General features: G+C 41.4%; 2 protein-coding genes across 5 annotated transcripts in view; both read left to right on the plus strand.

Annotated features, from left to right (window-relative positions):
• trappc9 (trafficking protein particle complex subunit 9) overlaps positions 1 to 9,497 on the plus strand; it is a 189,757-nt gene extending 180,260 nt beyond the window's left edge. For all 4 annotated transcript variants that reach the window (XM_016661912.1, XM_007574313.2, XM_016661913.1 and 1 more), the window contains 2 exons: positions 6,204 to 6,427; positions 8,858 to 9,497. In XM_016661912.1, coding sequence (XP_016517398.1) covers positions 6,204 to 6,427; positions 8,858 to 9,037 — 404 coding nt within the window. In that variant the 3' untranslated portion in view covers positions 9,038 to 9,497. The remainder of the gene's footprint in view (positions 1 to 6,203; positions 6,428 to 8,857) is intronic.
• Positions 9,498 to 14,983: 5,486 nt separating this feature from the next.
• On the plus strand, positions 14,984 to 18,422 carry LOC103153406 (trafficking protein particle complex subunit 9-like). Its single transcript, XM_016661910.1, has 2 exons — positions 14,984 to 15,351; positions 17,783 to 18,422. The coding sequence occupies exons 1-2, from the start codon at positions 15,076 to 15,078 to the stop codon at positions 17,960 to 17,962; spliced, it is 456 nt and encodes a 151-aa protein (XP_016517396.1). The 5' UTR covers positions 14,984 to 15,075; the 3' UTR covers positions 17,963 to 18,422.
• Positions 18,423 to 22,647: the final 4,225 nt, after the last annotated feature.

Here is a 22,647-nt window from a genome sequence, read left to right on the forward strand (position 1 = left end):
CATTTTATTTTCCATGTTTTCCATGTAAGCCAAAAAAAAAGAACAAAGTGGTGCTGGGACACACACAATTGCAGCGTTTCCATGAAATAAGACAACTGGGTTGTCTCAGTTTTCTGCACGTGAATTTTTCACATTTTCAGGTCGTTTTGGACGCCTCTTCCCTTATTAGATGAAATAATCATTTTGAAGCTGTGTCCAGTTTGTTTGTTGATCACAGCATCTGAAGTGAGACAGACTTTTGGCGGCCATCTTGGTCCCTGTTGATGTTGTAGAAATGTTTCTTTTCCTCTTCATGTGACCGGTTCAAAGTCCCAGTCATGTTCCTGGCCCGTTGTCACCACAGCAGATGGAATCCGGAACCGTTCGCTCACAGAAAATACAACACAGATCATGGGAGCCGTTGTTATGGGGATCAGATGACTTTGGGGGATGTCGGAGGCCGGAGGGTTATTTTTAGACGTAGTGCCACACACCTCAACCTTTTAAAGCACATCCTCCATTTATCAGTGACCCTGCACCGCCAGCAGCCGCTGGCCCCGAGGAGCTGTTTGACCCCACTGACCTGGTCACTACTTTTTGTCAGCATTCATCCTGGAGGAAGAGTCATCGTTGGTGTGGTTTCCTTTACACCTCGGCTGTGCTTTTCTCTTTTTTGAAGCTCAAAAAAATAAAAAATTAAATGTTATTTCAGAGTTGTGATTTTCAGCCAGTTCTGCATACAAACAGTTCTAACTGGTTTGACGTTTGTTTAGAGACGATCATTTCCTGTTGTCTTCGTCGTCTGACATCCGGTTGTTGAACATGTGACTGCTGTGGTGCGACAAAAGTGTTTTCAATGCAGTTTTGCAGAATACACCCAATTTCAACATGGCCGAAAGACTGCCTCATCCCAGCGCAAAAACGTTTTCTTGAAAGACAGGAGTTTCTTTTGAAATTGCCAAAAATAATTTCCAATAAGGGAATTTGTTTTTGTAATTCCAATTTGTGCAGTTTTAAGGTCAGTGGAAATGCAGCTACTGTCCACAATAAAGCAGAATAAATGTTAAATCCCTGCTCCAGATTTGGACACTACTGGGGTCTGGGCCTGTTGTTAACATCAGGCTAACATCAGGCTAACATCAGACCTCTCGATTGGACCTAGTCCTAATTATATTGAAAATGAAGCTAAAAACAATTTTTTTTATGAAAGTTACCCACTGTGGATTTAAAACTAATTTAAATTACATGAATTATTAATATTTTTATATTTAATATTTGTTTTTATGTATATATGTGACCATAACCAAGGTTATTATAGTTTTCATTGACTGAAGTTAATAGAAATTAATGGGGAAAAACAACTAACTGTGACTACACAGTGCAGAGTTGACTGAAATACGTTTGATGTTTATGAATCTGTTAATCTTTCAAACTGGTGTCAGATTGATTTTTAAATCTTTAAAATTGACTAAAATTATTTTTACCTTTATTTACATTTTTTCCATTAATTTCCCTCCACACAACAAGCAGTCTGTATCAGCTACTGTTCAACAATAATTGAATACATTTTTTGAAAATGTTATCTTCTGTTGAGCTTTCAGTACCCAATCAATGTAAACATGATCACCATCCAGTATTCTGACCGTTTTTAGTTCTGCACCTAAAAATGAACCAAAATCTGAGAAAACTAAAACTATTACTATTTAAATAATAAGTAATAAAAACTTTCAAACACATTCTAAAAACTGTGACTGAAGTAGAACAAACAAGTCGCAACAAAATAAAACTGAACAGTGGAAAACTCTCCTGACCACAACTATACACATTTTCATCTCCATCATGTTTTACATTTTCACAAAGTTTACATAAAGCCATACAGCATAACTCATACAGTCAGTTTGATGGCATAGAGTCGTCACTCCTGTTGTTCTCTAAGTGCTTGTGTCAGAAATCCGGTCCTCCATAAAGCTCGACATGACATCTTTATTAGCATGGCGCTGATTTGTCCGTTCTTCCTGTAACACTGAGGAGCGACTCCTCACCATCTGACCCGACAGCCGTGGCGACACGCCAACACGACCCAGTCGGTGTGCGCCGGCTGCTTTTCCACCTGCAGTCACACAATTGTTCTGAAGGAGGTGCTGGTCCCGGTTTCATCCCCAAATTGTCGTTCCATCTTACAGCCGACTCACTTTGGAGTCACCTCCCCCAGTTGCCGTGGCGACGTCCGTCTAAGCTCTTTGCCTCTGCGGGTTCTGGTCAGAGAACAGCATGCTAACACCAAACCAGGCACTCGTGTTACATAACATGTGGACAGAGCTCTTTTACCCACTCCGTCCCGTTGCCCAGACAGCACCCAGTGGAGCAGTGACATTACTGCTCACTGATCCTCAGTCACCAGGATTTACTGCCTTGAACTTTTGACTCATTTGTGATTTTATAGCCATTGGTTTTGTGTCACTTTGCAGGATTTTTAATGTGAGATACTGACCTGCTGTGGTGCATAATTGGCAAGTGGAAGATGAAGTCTACAAATGTTTAACAAGCTAAACTCTAAAGAGTGTAGCGTTCACATAGGACTGACGTACTGACCGGGTCCGCTGTCGTAGGTTTAATATTTGCAGGTTTTTCTATGGAACATGATTTGAGGAAAATTTGTCTGAAGAAAAACAGAAAACCTTTTTGAGAACATGATGGTCATGTTTTCTTTTATATGAGATGATGATGATATTTACTTAGTTTCCAGCCTAACAAATAGAAAAATAGATCTACGTTTAGTGTCATCCCATAAAAAAAATTGTCATAAAAAAAATCTTATTTCTTTATCATTTCCAGTCAATGTTTTCTAAAGACTCACTGTGGAAAGGCCAAAGAGCCAGTTGTAGCTGCAGACCCACAGGTTGCAGATCTCTGGCTTAGATCGAATCAGATTCATATTAGAATGGCCTAGTCAAACTCCAAACCTGTCCAATTTCAAATCTGTGCAAGGATTTTGAGATTGACTCCCACCAACACTCTCGATTCAATTTTGTGACCTGAAATATGCAGTAGAGTGTTTTAGATCAGATCACTTTATATTTTAACAGTTTAGAAACCATGAGGTATTTTTGTTCCACTTGATGAATATGTACTGTCTTGTGTGGGTCCATCGCATAAAATCTCAATGAATTACAGTAAACTGTTCCGTCGTAGCATGGCGATAAGGGGAGACGTTTGTTGGGGTTTGCACACCGTCTTTGTCGCCTTTGACACTTGACCGAGTCCAAATTGCCAAAGTTTGAAGTATTTTAGAATCGGACAGATACTTGGAGTCATGTAATATAGAGGTGGATGTGATGACGTTGGATTCTCGGGTTATGACTGTATCTAAGCCTCTGGTGTGTAACCTGAGTGTTGCCTGTTCGGCCTGCAGATAGCCGGTTTGCTTTAATGTGAGAACTGAGGACGTAGCGGAAACTCTGAGACCTGCTGACACTCGGCTCAACACAACAGGGAACACACAGCGGATGTCTCTGAAGCCATCTTCATCACTCGCATCCTCTCGGGTCCGCACATATTTGCCAAGACACTGAGCCAAAGGCAGAAGTCTTCATCTGCTAGATTCAGCACTGGTCCAGCTGTGATGCCTCCACAACAGAATGAGCTCCATGTTTATTTAGCTGAGTGTATTTTTGAACAGTGGTAGATCACGATTGACCACTTTGCCACGGTGCAGCGTTCGATGAACATCGCCGGCTGCATTTCCCAGCTGATTGCCTCTACCGGCACTCTGGGACGGCAGAGCGAGAGAAACTCTGGAGCGAGTGTTTTTCGGCATGTGGGTGTGTGTGACTGTGCTGCGTGTGTGTGTGGGAGTTCATCAGCAGACTAACCATCCTCTTTGTTCACTTTTAATGCGGAAAAAATGTATCCCCGCTTTTAGAACCAATGTAGGTCTACCTATAATTTGTGCATCTCCTAGCAACAAGACTTTGAACAAACTAAATATATCCACTTGCCAAGGTGTCACTAAAGGCTCAACGATGCCAGTTATGAAGTGGTTGTTTTGAACACAGTGTGTGTGCATCCCGTTGTCTCAGCAGAGTTCTGTTTTATTTCACCAAATGGTTGACGTAGGACGTCATAGGAACGGTAGAGCTTTAGAAGCTGCTGAATTAAGTAACAAAACCTTTATATTTTTGATTTTGCATTCATAAGCAGAAAGCTTTGAGATCAGAGTGTCTCCACCAGTTGAGGGCAGGCAGCATGGATGGAGCGAACCTGTTCACCCCTTCACCTTCAAAACTCTTCACACTGCAAGTCAGTGGGTCTGAGGACAGGGGGGGTCATCATGATTAATGTTTGTTTTTGTTTGTTTAGGGATTTCTTGATCCTTTTTTTATGGTTTTGGTCACGTGTGGTTTTTATTTATGTTTTTTATTGTGTTTTATTTGGGTTAGGGTTCCCAGTGTTGGTCATTGACAGAGTGAACTTGTATTATTATGTCATTATCAAGACATTATTTGAAAATGGTCTCAAGACAACAATATTATCGTTTCTCGTGATAATTACTGGGACAATTTATCATCCAGCAAAATTTATTATCATGACAGGCTGAGTCTATTCCTTAAAGGGGCGGTGTCATGTACTTTCCAGCCACATACCATTGGATAGAACAATCAAGCAACTATGAAAACTATGTTACCTTCAGTTGTTATAAAAGTGCTGTATGTGTTAAATATGTCCTAAAAGAAATTTGACTTTGTGTTTTAACACCTTGAATTTGGGTCTCTGTCTCTTTAAAAACTCCTGCTTTTTCTGAAACTTCGCCTTCAGGGAGTCATCGCAACACGGTTCCTCTATTAACTCTTTAACGTTTTTACCAGCGTTTCACTGAGAAGTAGCTCCTATAATGAGCTCAGCAGGTGTTTGCTAATTTTTCCGGCTAGTCTGAAGGAGTGGGGAGTCACGGAAAGGGCTGCGTTTTGCACAGCTGAATGGTTGCCATGGGAGATTAACATATTTCTCAAACCTGCATGAAAGAATCAACACAACACTCCAAGTGCGTCTCTGATGAGCGAGTGACATCATGACATGATGTAACGCTAAGAAAATATTTTATATAATTCTCCCTCTTTAAACTGAATTTTGTGGCTATAAAGTGATAAAATGTGACAAAGTTCAATGCCACTATAGATTATTAATTTTATATAAGACGAGCAGTTCAGTCTGAACTTTAATCCAGTTGTAAAACAGAACAAATTGTTTTTAGAAACAAAGTTAGAAAACTCTCTCATGTAGACTCTTCCTTGTTGAGAGGTGAAGTGTGCTTCATCCGGACTTGGAGCTGAATGCCACCAACCACCTCTCATCTCTCCTCTGGGGCCCCCAGCTTCCACAGGGCCCCTCTTTGTCCTGCTCTCTCTCTCTGCCACTGTACTCAGCAGCCCGGCTCACCGGTAGCAGCGAACGCGGCTCCGCTCTGCCATCAGGCTGTCACAGCGCCGGTGACTCATGGTGTTTATCGCAGCCGCGGGCGTGACACTAGAAAGCATACACCAGCCGGCCCCGTGCATCTGTGCTGCGGCCTGAGCGTGTGCCGCTGTGAAACCGAAAAGAGCCGTCATCAGGTGATTGTGGGCTCACTCCGTCAGGCTTGTTGTTTACAGCAGATCGTTGCGTCTCGATCAGCGGCGGAGCCAAACATGGGGCCACTTCAGGAGCCGGTGGCACACGGCAGGGAAATCCAATTGAAGTCACTCTGTGTTTCCTGATTGGCTGTGACAGCAGGGATGGTGTATCTACTTGACAACGGACGTCTGTGTGTGTTTGACACTGTTTTCTAAAACAAACAAGTTCTTCATGCATGAGATTAAAAGGAGGGGAATCAGTTTGATATTTAGAATTAAGCTCTCCATCTCTCTCTCTGTCTCTCTCTCCATCTCTGTCTCTCTCTCCATCTCTGTCTCTCTCCATCTCTCTCTCTGTCTCTCTGTCTTTCTCTCCGTCTCTCTCCATCTCTCTCTGTCTCTCTCTCTGTCTTTCTCTCCGTCTCTCTCCATCTCTCTCTGTCTCTCTCTCTGTCTTTCTCTCCGTCTCTCTCCATCTCTCTCTCTGTCAAAAAATGTCTGAAGAAAACCCGTTTTGTCTCTGAGGAGCTGTGTGATTTTCTAATCCTGGTCTGAAGGATTTGATGAACACTGATTTAAAGATGTGCTCTCTTGTTTTTGTCTCCTGTCTCTCAGACGTGCTGGTGAACGGGAAGCCATGCGACTGCGATGTGGTGGCAGACTGCAGAGTGGGCGACGCCGTGACCCTGGAGGTTAAACTGACCAACCTGAACAAGAACCCGGTGGGCCCGCTGTCTCTGACCGTGATGCCGTATCAGGACTACCAGAACGGGGTCCAAAACTACGACCTGGACGAAGCGGTCACCTTCGTCGGCTCAAACACCTTTTTCATCGACGTGGTCAGTCTGTTTCAGAACAAACCCTGTAGACGGTTGGGTCAGTAAAGCCACAGGCGGTTTGCAAAAAGTATTCATACTGGTTGAAACGTCAGTTTATGTTTTAAGATGTTAATTGGTGGACCAACTTAAATCAGATCATTCAACTCTCTTTATTTACAGTAAATGCGTTTCTGTTACAAAACCTTTGTAGTTTTTAATTGGTGTTTATGATTAAGGGAGAAAAAAAATCTGAACACTTGAATGTGACAAACATGCAAAAAAATAAAAATGTAATCAGGAAGGGTGCAAACACTTTTTCACTCCACTGTATATAGCAACAATTTATAACAAATGTTTACTTGAAGCACTTTACAATACACACACATAAGTGATGGAAAAAAATCCTAGAAACATGTTTAAGGGATTGAAATAAAATATCCTGGTTTAAAATAACACAGAGGTTCTTAACTGTATTATTGGAGGTCAGTGTAAAAACTGTTGACGAAGGTCAGAAGGTCAGAAGGTCAGAGGTTTTTTCCCAATTGGAATAATTGGAAAATATATCATAAAAAGAACTGGTCCAAGCACAGAGCCCTGTGGTTCTCCACCAGTAACCCTGAAACAGAATTATTGTTCACATGAACAAACTGGAGTCTGTCAGACAGATGGGATTTAAACCAGCCTATCACTGTTCCTTTAATACATACAACATATTCAGTCCCTTCTAAAGGAAAATGATGACTGACCATCAAAAGCTGAACTGGTTCTACCAAGATACAGGTCCAATATCTGACACCAAGCCGCCGGACTGGACCATGGTGTTACTGTTTAAATGCTCACACACCTGACCAGCTACCACCTTTTAGATAAAAAAAAAAATGAAGATCAGATGTAGATCTGTAATTTATTAGTTCATATTGATCGATTGAAGGTTTGCAGTAAGCTTCCTTAAAGCCTCCGTTTGCTAAGGATAGGCCGATCGTTTCAAACGGAACGTTTCTTTAAATAATTAGATCTGGCTAAGGTTGATGTTTTTCAAACAGCTGATATTTATGATAAGTCAGGAAGCTCAACTGACTCCAAACACAGATCAGCCTCTGTAGTTACATCCTGTGCTGCATGAAGTGACCAGTTTGGAAAACCTTTAATAGAATCTTTATTGGCAAACTTGAACAATAAAGATGATGCTGGTTTTAAAAACACACAACTTATTCCACTCATTTAAAGTTAAAAGTGTGTTAAGAGGAAGTAAAAAATAAAAGCCACAACAAAGTTTAATCTTTAAAAAGACAACAAGATGTCAGTGAATACAGAACGGGTTCGAATTAAGAGCTAACCGCTTCTAAATGGTGTCGGGATGAGGGACTGAGAGCGTTCACGTTGTGTTTCCAAGCTGAATTACCATGGTAACGTGCTGAGGAGACAGACACATGCTCTGGTTCAGCCGGGCCCGATGCCGACATGCAGCCTGATGTTGGACAGCTGGCTTGGCGAGGAACCTCGAAATAAATTAGACTTATTTCAACATGTCTGCACAACACGCACACACACACACACACACACGCATACACACACACATGCACACACATCTGTATGTGTGTGCATGTGTGACACAGAACTGTTTTTAGAAATAAAGAGAAACCAGTTAAAGAGCAATAAAAGTATTTGTTGGCAGTGAAACTCCTACAGTTCAACTGTGTTGCTTGAAATCCTTAAACTAAAAGTTTTAGCACCGGATGGATCCAAGAAGCGAAAGAAAGAAAAAACCTTTTCTGAGTGTCAAACACACTGCAGGCGGATGAAAGAGACTGTTAGGAACAAAACAAAGAGCTTAGAGTCTGAAAAGAAGATGAAAGGATGAAAAAAGAATCCCAGTGAACGTGTGAGCAGCTTAATTTTGGTGATTGTTCTCACCTTTTTTTCTCTTTTTACAGCAAAAGCAACATCTCACTCTTACCATGGAGATGTTGGAGATAGAAGAAAAAGGGAGTAAATTTCATCCAAAAACTCAGAAAACTGTATTATTGAAATTCCTAAGAACCTGCAGCCAAAAGTTTACTTAAAAAAAACTCAGAAATGTTGAGATCAATCTCAACAATCTTCAGAAAAAACTTGGAAATCTCTGAGCTCTGAACATCAGACATTTGTGAGGAAAAAAAACTTTTTGAGGATAAATTTTGATATTGATCCCAAAAATTTTCTAGGAAGAACTTCAAATATTCTGAGTTTAAGAAGTCGTAATTTTTTTTTTCTTTTCTATCTACAATGGTCTTAACACATTGTCATCCTCTCTGCTGGTGTGCCCGGTTTAATTCATAGTCAAAAATACTTTATGAATCCCCAGGGGAAATGTTGTAACTCATTAATTAAGACTCATCAAAGATTTGTTGAAGATTGTTCATGTAGAAATGACAGCAGGGTGTCCGCTAACGGCTCTTGTTTCTGTCGCAGGTTAAACCCAGGGAGAGCTCGGTGTGTGAGGGCGCCCTGCTCTTCCTCTACACCGGAGACTTCTACCTCAACATGAAGGTTCAGGACGACAGCGCCCGGCGGGAGCTTCCTCTGGCCTGGTTCACCCTGCCTGGCGTCCACGTCAGAGCCCAGGACACGCCGCTGCAGGCCGGGGCCTAACGGACCCAAACAGCTAAACGTAGCACAACGTGGTGCAGATGTAACAGCCTGGATGTGACTTCGTTACAGGTTTCTGCGTCTGTTTGAAGGAATCGACACAACCTGCTCACCGGAGGACATGTTTTCAAAAGCTAAACTGACACTGATGATGAAAACCAAACTGACTTTGTCTTTCATTACAGGAAGCAGGAGTTAGCTTAGCGCTGTGAGCTCTGCTGAACCTCCAGACACATTTAGCTGTAAGAGTCGGCTTCCTAACTGAGAGCCAACATGATGAAACGTTTTATCCCCTCTGTGAAACCGTTCTGTTTCAACAACTCTATTCTTATTTATTTTTTTTTTCTTTTGTTTACTGCTGCAGAATCATAAGGCATTGAGATATTGATTTATTTAATTAGCTGTGTGACTGGACTGATTATGCTGATGATAAACTGCTGTAAATAAATGCTAGAAAAAGCAACATGTTGGTCAGTTTGCTTTGTTTCATCCGTCAAACAGTCTTAGTGTTTTTGATCACATCCGGTCAATCAGTAAATCTGTCGGTCAATCAATCATTACCAGACAAAAATAGGAGTAAAACAAACGCATGCAAAAAGATAAAATAGATAACAGCTCTTAAAAAACCCACAGCAACCAATACCTGACGTTTTGTCAACTAACTGACTAGTGGGGGAAAAACTAACATTACAAAAGAAACTTAAGCAGTTGATGATGTGCTGAACTTATTTATTGGTTTTCAGTGTTTATCTTTCAGGTTTTGGGGTTCAGACTCCTTCAGACTAGCCAGCTGCAATTAGCAAACATCTGGTGGAGCTGAGCGTCTGCTGAGCTCATTATAGGAGCTACTGCTCAGTGAGATACTGGTAAAAACATTGTTCAAGTGTCATAGAGGAGCCATGTTGTGATGACTTCCTGAAGGTGGAGTTTCAGAAAGAGCAAAAGTTTCTTAAAGAGACAGAGGTCCAATTTGAAGGTGTTAAATTAGGAACTCAAATTTCATTTAAGTCATGTTTGAGATATATGATTTTTATAACAACTGAAGGTAACATAGTGACTTGTCTGTGCTGTAAAATGTCACTGTGTTTGGTGAACACAACACTGCTACTGTAAAACACACAACTCTTCTGCAGCATTTGTCATGACATTAACTTTGGTAATGAGGCAGTGGTGGCTGAAAACCGTGTGTATTAAAGACAAAAAGAATAAAAAGCTGTAGATTAGGTTTGATGTTGTTTCCAAATCCTTGGTTCCAGCTTCAGACTCCAGTGGAACACAGTCAGAAGCCACTTCCTCTTCCTCATCTTCCTCCTCCCTGTTCATATTTTGAATTCTCAAAACTTTTCTTCTGTTACTTAAAAAAATAAAATAAAATTTCTTATCAGACGTCATCGCTTCATCATCAGGCACTCAGTGTTGATGTTCCGACCAGCGTCGGTTATCAATCAGTTTGTGTGTGTGTGTGTGTTTGGGCTGTTTCCACTGAGAACTGAACCTGGGCAGAAGGAATCCCCCCAGGACCGCAGCTGAAGAGTCCAACAAGCAGCAGGAATCTTCATGCAAACAAACTTCCAAAGGAAGCAGTTCAGTCAAATCCGTCTCTTCGTCCCGGTGACTCCGACATGCAGACCATCAGAGGAGCGCAGCAGANCAACAAAATAAAACTGAACAGTGGAAAACTCTCCTGACCACAACTATACACATTTTCATCTCCATCATGTTTTACATTTTCACAAAGTTTACATAAAGCCATACAGCATAACTCATACAGTCAGTTTGATGGCATAGAGTCGTCACTCCTGTTGTTCTCTAAGTGCTTGTGTCAGAAATCCGGTCCTCCATAAAGCTCGACATGACATCTTTATTAGCATGGCGCTGATTTGTCCGTTCTTCCTGTAACACTGAGGAGCGACTCCTCACCATCTGACCCGACAGCCGTGGCGACACGCCAACACGACCCAGTCGGTGTGCGCCGGCTGCTTTTCCACCTGCAGTCACACAATTGTTCTGAAGGAGGTGCTGGTCCCGGTTTCATCCCCAAATTGTCGTTCCATCTTACAGCAGACTCACTTTGGAGTCACCTCCCCCAGTTGCCGTGGCGACGTCCGTCTAAGCTCTTTGCCTCTGCGGGTTCTGGTCAGAGAACAGCATGCTAACACCAAACCAGGCACTCGTGTTACATAACATGTGGACAGAGCTCTTTTACCCTCTCCGTCCCGTTGCCCAGACAGCACCCAGTGGAGCAGTGACATTACTGCTCACTGATCCTCAGTCACCAGGATTTACTGCCTTGAACTTTTGACTCATTTGTGATTTTATAGCCATTGGTTTTGTGTCACTTTGCAGGATTTTTAATGTGAGATACTGACCTGCTGTGGTGCATAATTGGCAAGTGGAAGATGAAGTCTACAAATGTTTAACAAGCTAAACTCTAAAGAGTGTAGCGTTCACATAGGACTGACGTACTGACCGGGTCCGCTGTCGTAGGTTTAATATTTGCAGGTTTTTCTGGAACATGATTTGAGGAAAATTTGTCTGAAGAAAAACAGAAAACCTTTTTGAGAACATAATGGTCATGTTTTCTTTTATATGAGATGATGATGATATTTACTTAGTTTCCAGCCTAACAAATAGAAAAATAGATCTACGTTTAGTGTCATCCCATAAAAAAAATTGTCATAAAAAAAATCTTATTTCTTTATCATTTCCAGTCAATGTTTTCTAAAGACTCACTGTGGAAAGGCCAAAGAGCCAGTTGTAGCTGCAGACCCACAGGTTGCAGATCTCTGGCTTAGATCGAATTAGATTCATATTAGAATGGCCTAGTCAAACTCCAAACCTGTCCAATTTCAAATCTGTGCAAGGATTTTGAGATTGACTCCCACCAACACTCTCGATTCAATTTTGTGACCTGAAATATGCAGTAGAGTGTTTTAGATCAGATCACTTTATATTTTAACAGTTTAGAAACCATGAAGTATTTTTGTTCCACTTGATGAATATGTACTGTCTTGTGTGGGTCCATCGCATAAAATCTCAATGAATTACAGTAAACTGTTCCGTCGTAGCATGGCGATAAGGGGAGACGTTTGTTGGGGTTTGCACACCGTCTTTGTCGCCTTTGACACTTGACCGAGTCCAAATTGCCAAAGTTTGAAGTATTTTAGATTCAGACAGATGCTTGGAGTCATGTAATATAGAGGTGGATGTGATGACATTGGACTTTCAGGTTCTGACTGTATCTAAGCCTCTGGTGTGTAACCTGAGTGTTGCCTGTTCGGCCTGCAGATAGCCGGTTTGCTTTAATGTGAGAACTGAGGACGTAGCGGAAACTCTGAGACCTGCTGACACTCGGCTCAACACAACAGGGAACACACAGCGGATGTCTCTGAAGCCATCTTCATCACTCGCATCCTCTCGGGTCCGCACATATTTGCCAAGACACTGAGCCAAAGGCAGAAGTCTTCATCTGCTAGATTCAGCACTGGTCCAGCTGTGATGCCTCCACAACAGAATGAGCTCCATGTTTATTTAGCTGAGTGTATTTTTGAACAGTGGTAGATCACCATCGACCACTTTGCCACGGTGCAGCGTTCGATGAACATCGCCGGCTGCATTTCCCAGCTGATTGCCTCTACCGGCACTCTGGGACGGCAGAGCGAGAGAAACTCTGGAGCGAGTGTTTTTCGGCATGTGGGTGTGTGTGACTGTGCTGCGTGTGTGTGTGGGAGTTCATCAGCAGACTAACCATCCTCTTTGTTCACTTTTAATGCGGAAAAAATGTATCCCCGCTTTTAGAACCAATGTAGGTCTACCTATAATTTGTGCATCTCCTAGCAACAAGACTTTGAACAAACTAAATATATCCACTTGCCAAGGTGTCACTAAAGGCTCAACGATGCCAGTTATGAAGTGGTTGTTTTGAACACAGTGTGTGTGCATCCCGTTGTCTCAGCAGAGTTCTGTTTTATTTCACCAAATGGTTGACGTAGGACGTCATAGGAACGGTAGAGCTTTAGAAGCTGCTGAATTAAGTAACAAAACCTTTATATTTTTGATTTTGCATTCATAAGCAGAAAGCTTTGAGATCAGAGTGTCTCCACCAGTTGAGGGCAGGCAGCATGGATGGAGCGAACCTGTTCACCCCTTCACCTTCAAAACTCTTCACACTGCAAGTCAGTGGGTCTGAGGACAGGGGGGGTCATCATGATTAATGTTTGTTTTTGTTTGTTTAGGGATTTCTTGATCCTTTTTTTATGGTTTTGGTCACGTGTGGTTTTTATTTATGTTTTTTATTGTGTTTTATTTGGGTTAGGGTTCCCAGTGTTGGTCATTGACAGAGCAAACTTGTACTATTATGTCATTATTAAGACATTATTTGAAAATGGTCTCAAGACAACAATATTATCGTTTCTCGCGATAATTACTGGGACAATTTATCATCCAGCAAAATTTATTATCATGACAGGCTGAGTCTATTCCTTAAAGGGGCGGTGTCATGTACTTTCCAGCCATTGTATAGCACAATCAAGCAACTATGATAAGTATGTTACCTTCAGTTGTTATAAAAGTGCTGTATGTGTTAAATATGTCCTAAAAGAAATTTGACTTTGTGTTTTAACACCTTGAATTTGGGTCTCTGTCTCTTTAAAAACTCCTGCTTTTTCTGAAACTTCGCCTTCAGGGAGTCATCGCAACACGGTTCCTCTATTAACTCTTTAACGTTTTTACCAGCGTTTCACTGAGAAGTAGCTCCTATAATGAGCTCAGCAGGTGTTTGCTAATTTTTCCGGCTAGTCTGAAGGAGTGGGGAGTCACGGAAAGGGCTGCGTTTTGCACAGCTGAATGGTTGCCATGGGAGATTAACATATTTCTCAAACCTGCATGAAAGAATCAACACAACACTCCAAGTCCGTCTCTGATGAGCGAGTGACATCATGACATGATGTAACGCTAAGAAAATATTTTATATAATTCTCCCCCTTTAAACTGAATTTTGTGGCTATAAAGTGACAAAATGTGACAAAGTTCAATGCCACTATAGATTATTAATTTTATATAAGACGAGCAGTTCAGTCTGAACTTTAATCCAGTTGTAAAACAGAACAAATTGTTTTTAGAAACAAAGTTAGAAAACTCTCTCATGTAGACTCTTCCTTGTTGAGAGGTGAAGTGTGCTTCATCCGGACTTGGAGCTGAATGCCACCAACCACCTCTCATCTCTCCTCTGGGGCCCCCAGCTTCCACAGGGCCCCTCTTTGTCCTGCTCTCTCTCTCTGCCACTGTACTCAGCAGCCCAGCTCACCGGTAGCAGCGAACGCGGCTCCGCTCTGCCATCAGGCTGTCACAGCGCCGGTGACTCATGGTGTTTATCGCAGCCGCGGGCGTGACACTAGAAAGCATACACCAGCCGGCCCCATGCATCTGCGCTGCGGCCTGAGCGTGTGCCGCTGTGAAACCGAAAAGAGCCGTCACCAGGCGATTGTGGGCTCACTCCGTCAGGCTTGTTGTTTACAGCAGATCGTTGCGTCTCGATCAGCGGCGGAGCCAAACATGGGGCCACTTCAGGAGCCGGTGGCACACGGCAGGGAAATCCAATTGAAGTCACTCTGTGTTTCCTGATTGGCTGTGACAGCAGGGATGGTGTATCTACTTGACAACGGACGTCTGTGTGTGTTTGACACTGTTTTCTAAAACAAACAAGTTCTTCATGCATGAGATTAAAAGGAGGGGAATCAGTTTGATATTTAGAATTAAGCTCTCCATCTCTCTCTCTGTCTCTCTCTCCATCTCTGTCTCTCTCTCCATCTCTGTCTCTCTCCATCTCTCTCTCTGTCTCTCTGTCTTTCTCTCCGTCTCTCTCCATCTCTCTCTGTCTCTCTCTCTGTCTTTCTCTCCGTCTCTCTCCATCTCTCTCTGTCTCTCTCTCTGTCTTTCTCTCCGTCTCTCTCCATCTCTCTCTCTGTCAAAAAATGTCTGAAGAAAACCCGTTTTGTCTCTGAGGAGCTGTGTGATTTTCTAATCCTGGTCTGAAGGATTTGATGAACACTGATTTAAAGATGTGCTCTCTTGTTTTTGTCTCCTGTCTCTCAGACGTGCTGGTGAACGGGAAGCCATGCGACTGCGATGTGGTGGCAGACTGCAGAGTGGGCGACGCCGTGACCCTGGAGGTTAAACTGACCAACCTGAACAAGAACCCGGTGGGCCCGCTGTCTCTGACCGTGATGCCGTATCAGGACTACCAGAACGGGGTCCAAAACTACGACCTGGACGAAGCGGTCACCTTCGTCGGCTCAAACACCTTTTTCATCGACGTGGTCAGTCTGTTTCAGAACAAACCCTGTAGACGGTTGGGTCAGTAAAGCCACAGGCGGTTTGCAAAAAGTATTCATACTGGTTGAAACGTCAGTTTATGTTTTAAGATGTTAATTGGTGGACCAACTTAAATCAGATCATTCAACTCTCTTTATTTACAGTAAATGCGTTTCTGTTACAAAACCTTTGTAGTTTTTAATTGGTGTTTATGATTAAGGGAGAAAAAAAATCTGAACACTTGAATGTGACAAACATGCAAAAAAATAAAAATGTAATCAGGAAGGGTGCAAACACTTTTTCACTCCACTGTATATAGCAACAATTTATAACAAATGTTTACTTGAAGCACTTTACAATACACACACATAAGTGATGGAAAAAAATCCTAGAAACATGTTTAAGGGATTGAAATAAAATATCCTGGTTTAAAATAACACAGAGGTTCTTAACTGTATTATTGGAGGTCAGTGTAAAAACTGTTGACGAAGGTCAGAAGGTCAGAAGGTCAGAGGTTTTTTCCCAATTGGAATAATTGGAAAATATATCATAAAAAGAACTGGTCCAAGCACGGAGCCCTGTGGTTCTCCACCAGTAACCCTGAAACAGAATTATTGTTCACATGAACAAACTGGAGTCTGTCAGACAGATGGGATTTAAACCAGCCTATCACTGTTCCTTTAATACATACAACATATTCAGTCCCTTCTAAAGGAAAATGATGACTGACCATCAAAAGCTGAACTGGTTCTACCAAGATACAGGTCCAATATCTGACACCAAGCCGCCGGACTGGACCATGGTGTTACTGTTTAAATGCTCACACACCTGACCAGCTACCACCTTTTAGATAAAAAAAAAAATGAAGATCAGATGTAGATCTGTAATTTATTAGTTCATATTGATCGATTGAAGGTTTGCAGTAAGCTTCCTTAAAGCCTCCGTTTGCTAAGGATAGGCCGATCGTTTCAAACGGAACGTTTCTTTAAATAATTAGATCTGGCTAAGGTTGATGTTTTTCAAACAGCTGATATTTATGATAAGTCAGGAAGCTCAACTGACTCCAAACACAGATCAGCCTCTGTAGTTACATCCTGTGCTGCATGAAGTGACCAGTTTGGAAAACCTTTAATAGAATCTTTATTGGCAAACTTGAACAATAAAGATGATGCTGGTTTTAAAAACACACAACTTATTCCACTCATTTAAAGTTAAAAGTGTGTTAAGAGGAAGTAAAAAATAAAAGCCACAACAAAGTTTAATCTTTAAAAAGACAACAAGATGTCAGTGAATACAGAACGGGTTCGAATTAAGAGCTAACCGCTTCTAAATGGTGTCGGGATGAGGGACTGAGAGCGTTCACGTTGTGTTTCCAAGCTGAATTACCATGGTAACGTGCTGAGGAGACAGACACATGCTCTGGTTCAGCCGGGCCCGATGCCGACATGCAGCCTGATGTTGGACAGCTGGCTTGGCGAGGAACCTCGAAATAAATTAGACTTATTTCAACATGTCTGCACAACACGCACACACACACACACACACACGCATACACACACACATGCACACACATCTGTATGTGTGTGCATGTGTGACACAGAACTGTTTTTAGAAATAAAGAGAAACCAGTTAAAGAGCAATAAAAGTATTTGTTGGCAGTGAAACTCCTACAGTTCAACTGTGTTGCTTGAAATCCTTAAACTAAAAGTTTTAGCACCGGATGGATCCAAGAAGCGAAAGAAAGAAAAAACCTTTTCTGAGTGTCAAACACACTGCAGGCGGATGAAAGAGACTGTTAGGAACAAAACAAAGAGCTTAGAGTCTGAAAAGAAGATGAAAGGATGAAAAAAGAATCCCAGTGAACGTGTGAGCAGCTTAATTTTGGTGATTGTTCTCACCTTTTTTTCTCTTTTTACAGCAAAAGCAACATCTCACTCTTACCATGGAGATGTTGGAGATAGAAGAAAAAGGGAGTAAATTTCATCCAAAAACTCAGAAAACTGTATTATTGAAATTCCTAAGAACCTGCAGCCAAAAGTTTACTTAAAAAAAACTCAGAAATGTTGAGATCAATCTCAACAATCTTCAGAAAAAACTTGGAAATCTCTGAGCTCTGAACATCAGACATTTGTGAGGAAAAAAAAACTTTTTGAGTAGAAATTTTGATATTGATCCCAAAAATTTTCTAGGAAGAACTTGAAATATTCTGAGTTTAAGAAGTCGTAATTTTTTTTTTCTTTTCTATCTACAATGGCCCTAACACACTGTCATCCTCTCTGCTGGTGTGCCCGGTTTAATTCATAGTCAAAAATACTTTATGAATCCCAAGGGGAAACGTTGTAACTCATTAATTAAGACTCATCAAAGATTTGTTGAAGATTGTTCATGTAGAAATGACAGCAGGGTGTCCGCTAACGGCTCTTGTTTCTGTCGCAGGTTAAACCCAGGGAGAGCTCGGTGTGTGAGGGCGCCCTGCTCTTCCTCTACACCGGAGACTTCTACCTCAACATGAAGGTTCAGGACGACAGCGCCCGGCGGGAGCTTCCTCTGGCCTGGTTCACCCTGCCTGGCGTCCACGTCAGAGCCCAGGACACGCCGCTGCAGGCCGGGGCCTAACGGACCCAAACAGCTAAACGTAGCACAACGTGGTGCAGATGTAACAGCCTGGATGTGACTTCGTTACAGGTTTCTGCTTCTGTTTGAAGGAATCGAGACAACCTGCTCACCGGAGGACATGTTTTCAAAAGCTAAACTGACACTGATGATGAAAACCAAACTGACTTTGTCTTTCATTACAGGAAGCAGGAGTTAGCTTAGCGCTGTGAGCTCTGCTGAACCTCCAGACACATTTAGCTGTAAGAGTCGGCTTCCTAACTGAGAGCCAACATGATGAAACGTTTTATCCCCTCTGTGAAACCGTTCTGTTTCAACAACTCTATTCTTATTTATTTTTTTTTTCTTTTGTTTACTGCTGCAGAATCATAAGGCATTGAGATATTGATTTATTTAATTAGCTGTGTGACTGGACTGATTATGCTGATGATAAACTGCTGTAAATAAATGCTAGAAAAAGCAACATGTTGGTCAGTTTGCTTTGTTTCAGCCGTCAAACAGTCTTAGTGTTTTTGATCACATCCGGTCAATCAGTAAATCTGTCGGTCAATCAATCAATCGTTACCAGACAAAAATAGGAGTAAAACAAACGCATGCAAAAAGATAAAATAGATAACAGCTCTTAAAAAACCCACAGCAACCAATACCTGACGTTTTGTCAACTAACTGACTAGTGGGGGAAAAACTAACATTACAAAAGAAACTTAAGCAGTTGATGATGTGCTGAACTTATTTATTGGTTTTCAGTGTTTATCTTTCAGGTTTTGGGGTTCAGACTCCTTCAGACTAGCCAGCTGCAATTAGCAAACACCTGGTGGAGCTGAGCGTCTGCTGAGCTCATTATAGGAGCTACTGCTCAGTGAGATACTGGTAAAAACATTGTTCAAGTGTCATAGAGGAGCCATGTTGTGATGACTTCCTGAAGGCGGAGTTTCAGAAAGAGCAAAAGTTTCTTAAAGAGACAGAGGTCCAATTTGAAGGTGTTAAATTAGGAACTCAAATTTCATTTAAGTCATGTTTGAGATATATGATTTTTATAACAACTGAAGGTAACATAGTGACTTGTCTGAGCTGTAAAATGTCACTGTGTTTGGTGAACACAACACTGCTACTGTAAAACACACAACTCTTCTGCAGCATTTGTCATGATATTAACTTTGGTAATGAGGCAGTGGTGGCTGAAAACCGTGTGTATTAAAGACAAAAAGAATAAAAAGCTGTAGATTAGGTTTGATGTTGTTTCCAAATCCTTGGTTCCAGCTTCAGACTCCAGTGGAACACAGTCAGAAGCCACTTCCTCCTCCTCACCTTCCTGTTCATATTTTGAATTCTCAAAACTTTTCTTCTGTTACTTAAAAAAATAAAATAAAATTTCTTATCAGACGTCATCGCTTCATCATCAGGCACTCAGTGTTGATGTTCCGACCAGCGTCGGTTATCAATCAGTTTGTGTGTGTGTGTGTGTTTGGGCTGTTTCCACTGAGAACTGAACCTGGGCAGAAGGAATCCCCCCAGGACCGCAGCTGAAGAGTCCAACAAGCAGCAGGAATCTTCATGCAAACGAACTTCCAAAGGAAGCAGTTCAGTCAAATCCGTCTCTTCGTCCCGGTGACTCCGACATGCAGACCATCAGAGGAGCGCAGCAGACGGAGGTGTGTGTGCAGAAGGAAGAGAAGCACTCTGACACCTGCAGGGCTCTCTGACATCCCCGGTTCTGCAAGCAGAGCCTGGCAGAGGACAGAGTAACCACACACACACACACTCTCTTTCAACAGAATACACACCGATCCACAGTGAGGTTCTTCCAAATGTAAAGAAAACCCAACACTCTCTGTTAAAGGTTCAATCAAAATAAAAACTTAATTTTTCCCCCTTGTTCTCTATATTTCAGGTTATATTTACAGAATATTTAATGTTCTGTTTTTTTTTTTTATGTGGTCGTTTTGTAAGCAAAACTAAATTATCTCAACAGTTTAAAAGAAGCAATCTTAAAATAGCCTCACTGCTGCCAAGTTCTTTCCTGTCCTCATAAGGATTTCTCTGATTATTATTTTTTTTAAATATCATTTTATATCAAAATCTTAAACCAGGTAGAGAATCCTCCACCATCATACCAGATGTTAAATCAGTTCACATCGCCGTCGCTGTGTCCTGACGTACCATACTGTATGTTCAGCGCCATTACCATGGAGACCATCCTGAACAGTTGCCATTATTAAACTTTGCTATCTGAGCATCTCCAGAAATAGACCAGGAGTCCTGGAGGTGGGAGCTTCAGACCGAAACATGAATCGGACGTCAGCCGTGTTGATGGCCAACCTCCACTTCTTTATTGCAACCCAAACGTTGATAAGATGTCTGCAGAGGAGAAAGAGGGGGAGGAAAAAAAAACAAATCTTTAATGGCTTTAATGGAGTTCTGGAAACGGGGAGGATGTCGGTGCATTAGCAGGCCTGATAAAGAAAAAAGAAACGGAACATTTAGCGAAGCACAAGTTCATAAAAGCTGCTGCGCTTCCTGCTCGGGTCGCTCAGTTCACTGTGTTCCAGCAAAGCTTTCCTCATTCTGATGACAGAAAATGATACTAACATAAATACAGTAACGCTGATGTAATAATGATAGTTGTTATTAGACAGTAAATCATTCAGGTAAATGTCAAACCTTGCTACCAGAACAGAAAGTTTTGGCATTTATTTCATTATTTGCATTTTCCGTCACTCAGCTCCTCCAGACTAGCGGCAGCAGCAGTTAGCACATCTGCTGAGCTCATTATGCAAACTGCTTTTCAACCCAACACTCCTAAGATGAGTTATAAATTGCAGTTATCAACTCCACTGAAGGCAGAGCTTCTTAAAGAGGCAGAGGCCCAATTTCTAGTCATCAAACTGCAAAGTCAAGGTTCTTTTAAGTTGTGTTTGATACATACAGCATTTTTATAACAACTGAAGGTAACATAGTAACTTGACAGTGTTATAAAATGACATCATGTGCATGGAAAATATATAACACTTCCCGCACTGTCCCTTAAGGGGTTAATAGAGGAGCGGCAAAAGCAAACGAGGCAGATTAGCAGAGCTGACCAACAACTGATGATGTCAACCGGGACAACAAAATTTCATTTCTATTTGAATAAAGTATTTCTGAATGAAATGAAGCACATATACATAAATAGTCCCTAAGTTAAAGTAGTTTCAAATATTCAATCAGTTTTTATTTTTTAAAGTTCTTCTTCTCTAATAATAATGAAGATAAACTCTGGTGTTGATTCAGTTTTCACCTGCTGAAGGCGGTCTCCATCCAGCAGGTGTTCTGCAGCTCTCCATCCCGTCTCTTAATCTTTATTTGCATGAAAAATAAATGATTTATTATCCACAATATGATCAGACTTCATGCTTGTTTAAACAGCTTTCTGCCCCGTCCATTATGGAACATGAAACCATCCATGATGTACAGTATCATCATTAATGTTCCAGGTTGGTGATGAGATCACTTCTAAACATTTTCCACCCTTAGAGTCACAGTTATATTGTCCAATTCAACTGAAACTTGTACAATAAGTAGGTAGTAACAGCTTTTACTTGTTTCAATAGGAAGCTGTAGCTGCTTTTTGTATAAACTCACCAAAATGGACGATAATATGTGGGAACAATTTTCCTGTTCTGTTGTGCTGCTATCATTTGAAAGATATCAATATTTCCAGAGGTCAACCAGCTCCCCTCCTCACACACACACACACACACACATACACACACACCTTCTTCAAATCAGACAAAATTGGTGTCAATCAACTCGACTAGGTTTGTGCTGTTTTGTACAGCAAATTTTTTTTTGTTTGTGCTGCTTTGGCTTTGAAGATATCAATGAATGTTTAAAGGCCATTTTGATTTCGTGGACCCTGGTTGACCTTTTGACCTTTAAACTTTCATTAATATATTCAAAGCCAAAGCAGCACAAACAAAAACATTTTTGCTGTACAAACATAGCACAAACAGTCCAATTTTGCCTGATTTGAAGAAGCTGCTGTTAGGTGGAGGGGGAGCTGGTTGACCTTTCATGACCTCTGGAAACATTTCTTGATATCTTTAAAATGATAGCAGCACAAACAAAACGTTTTGCTGCACAAACGTTTGTCACCAATTTCATCTGATTTGAAGAGGGTGGGGGTCCAACTTCACTCAGGTTTCAGTTTTTACTCCGACAGCCTCCAGAGCCACAGATCTCATTCCAGATCAGGACCTTTGGGAAGAGTCTCACCATGGATGAGCAGAAACTTCTAGATGGACCAAAAACCCTGAGAATGTTGAATCTGTGCCACAAAGAATCAGAGCTAAAAACCTCCAGCTAACAAAGTGAGCTGTTTGTCGGAGCATTTATGGAAACTGTTTGTTTTTTGACCCTGTTTGACCCACATCACTGGTACCACAGGTGGATGATAGAAGTTACTGTATTAAACTCTTGTGAAAACCATAGAAGATTTAAAGCAGAAGATGTTTGATCTCAGTGATACCATTCAAGACTCAAGACTGAGAAAGTTGCCAAAAGGTGACGTAAGTTTTAATCCTCATTTCTTTTCCTGTTTTTTGTTCTTTTAGTATCACAGAAAAATACAAATTCTAATGAAATTGTTTATGATTTTTCTCACTTTGTCTCAAGCTGATCATCGGATTCCATCATTGTACATTTTGTAT

Source organism: Poecilia formosa, unplaced genomic scaffold (assembly GCF_000485575.1).
Source record: "Poecilia formosa unplaced genomic scaffold, Poecilia_formosa-5.1.2 Scaffold349, whole genome shotgun sequence".
Taxonomy (NCBI): domain Eukaryota; kingdom Metazoa; phylum Chordata; class Actinopteri; order Cyprinodontiformes; family Poeciliidae; genus Poecilia; species Poecilia formosa.

Coding starts and splice junctions, on each gene's coding strand:
- LOC103153406 (XM_016661910.1), top strand. CDS start 15,076: ATGAACACTGATTTAAAGATGTGCTCTCTTGTTTTTGTCTCCTGTCTC. Junction 15,352..17,782: donor ACACCTTTTTCATCGACGTG/GTCAGTCTGTTT, acceptor TTTCTGTCGCAG/GTTAAACCCAGGGAGAGCTC.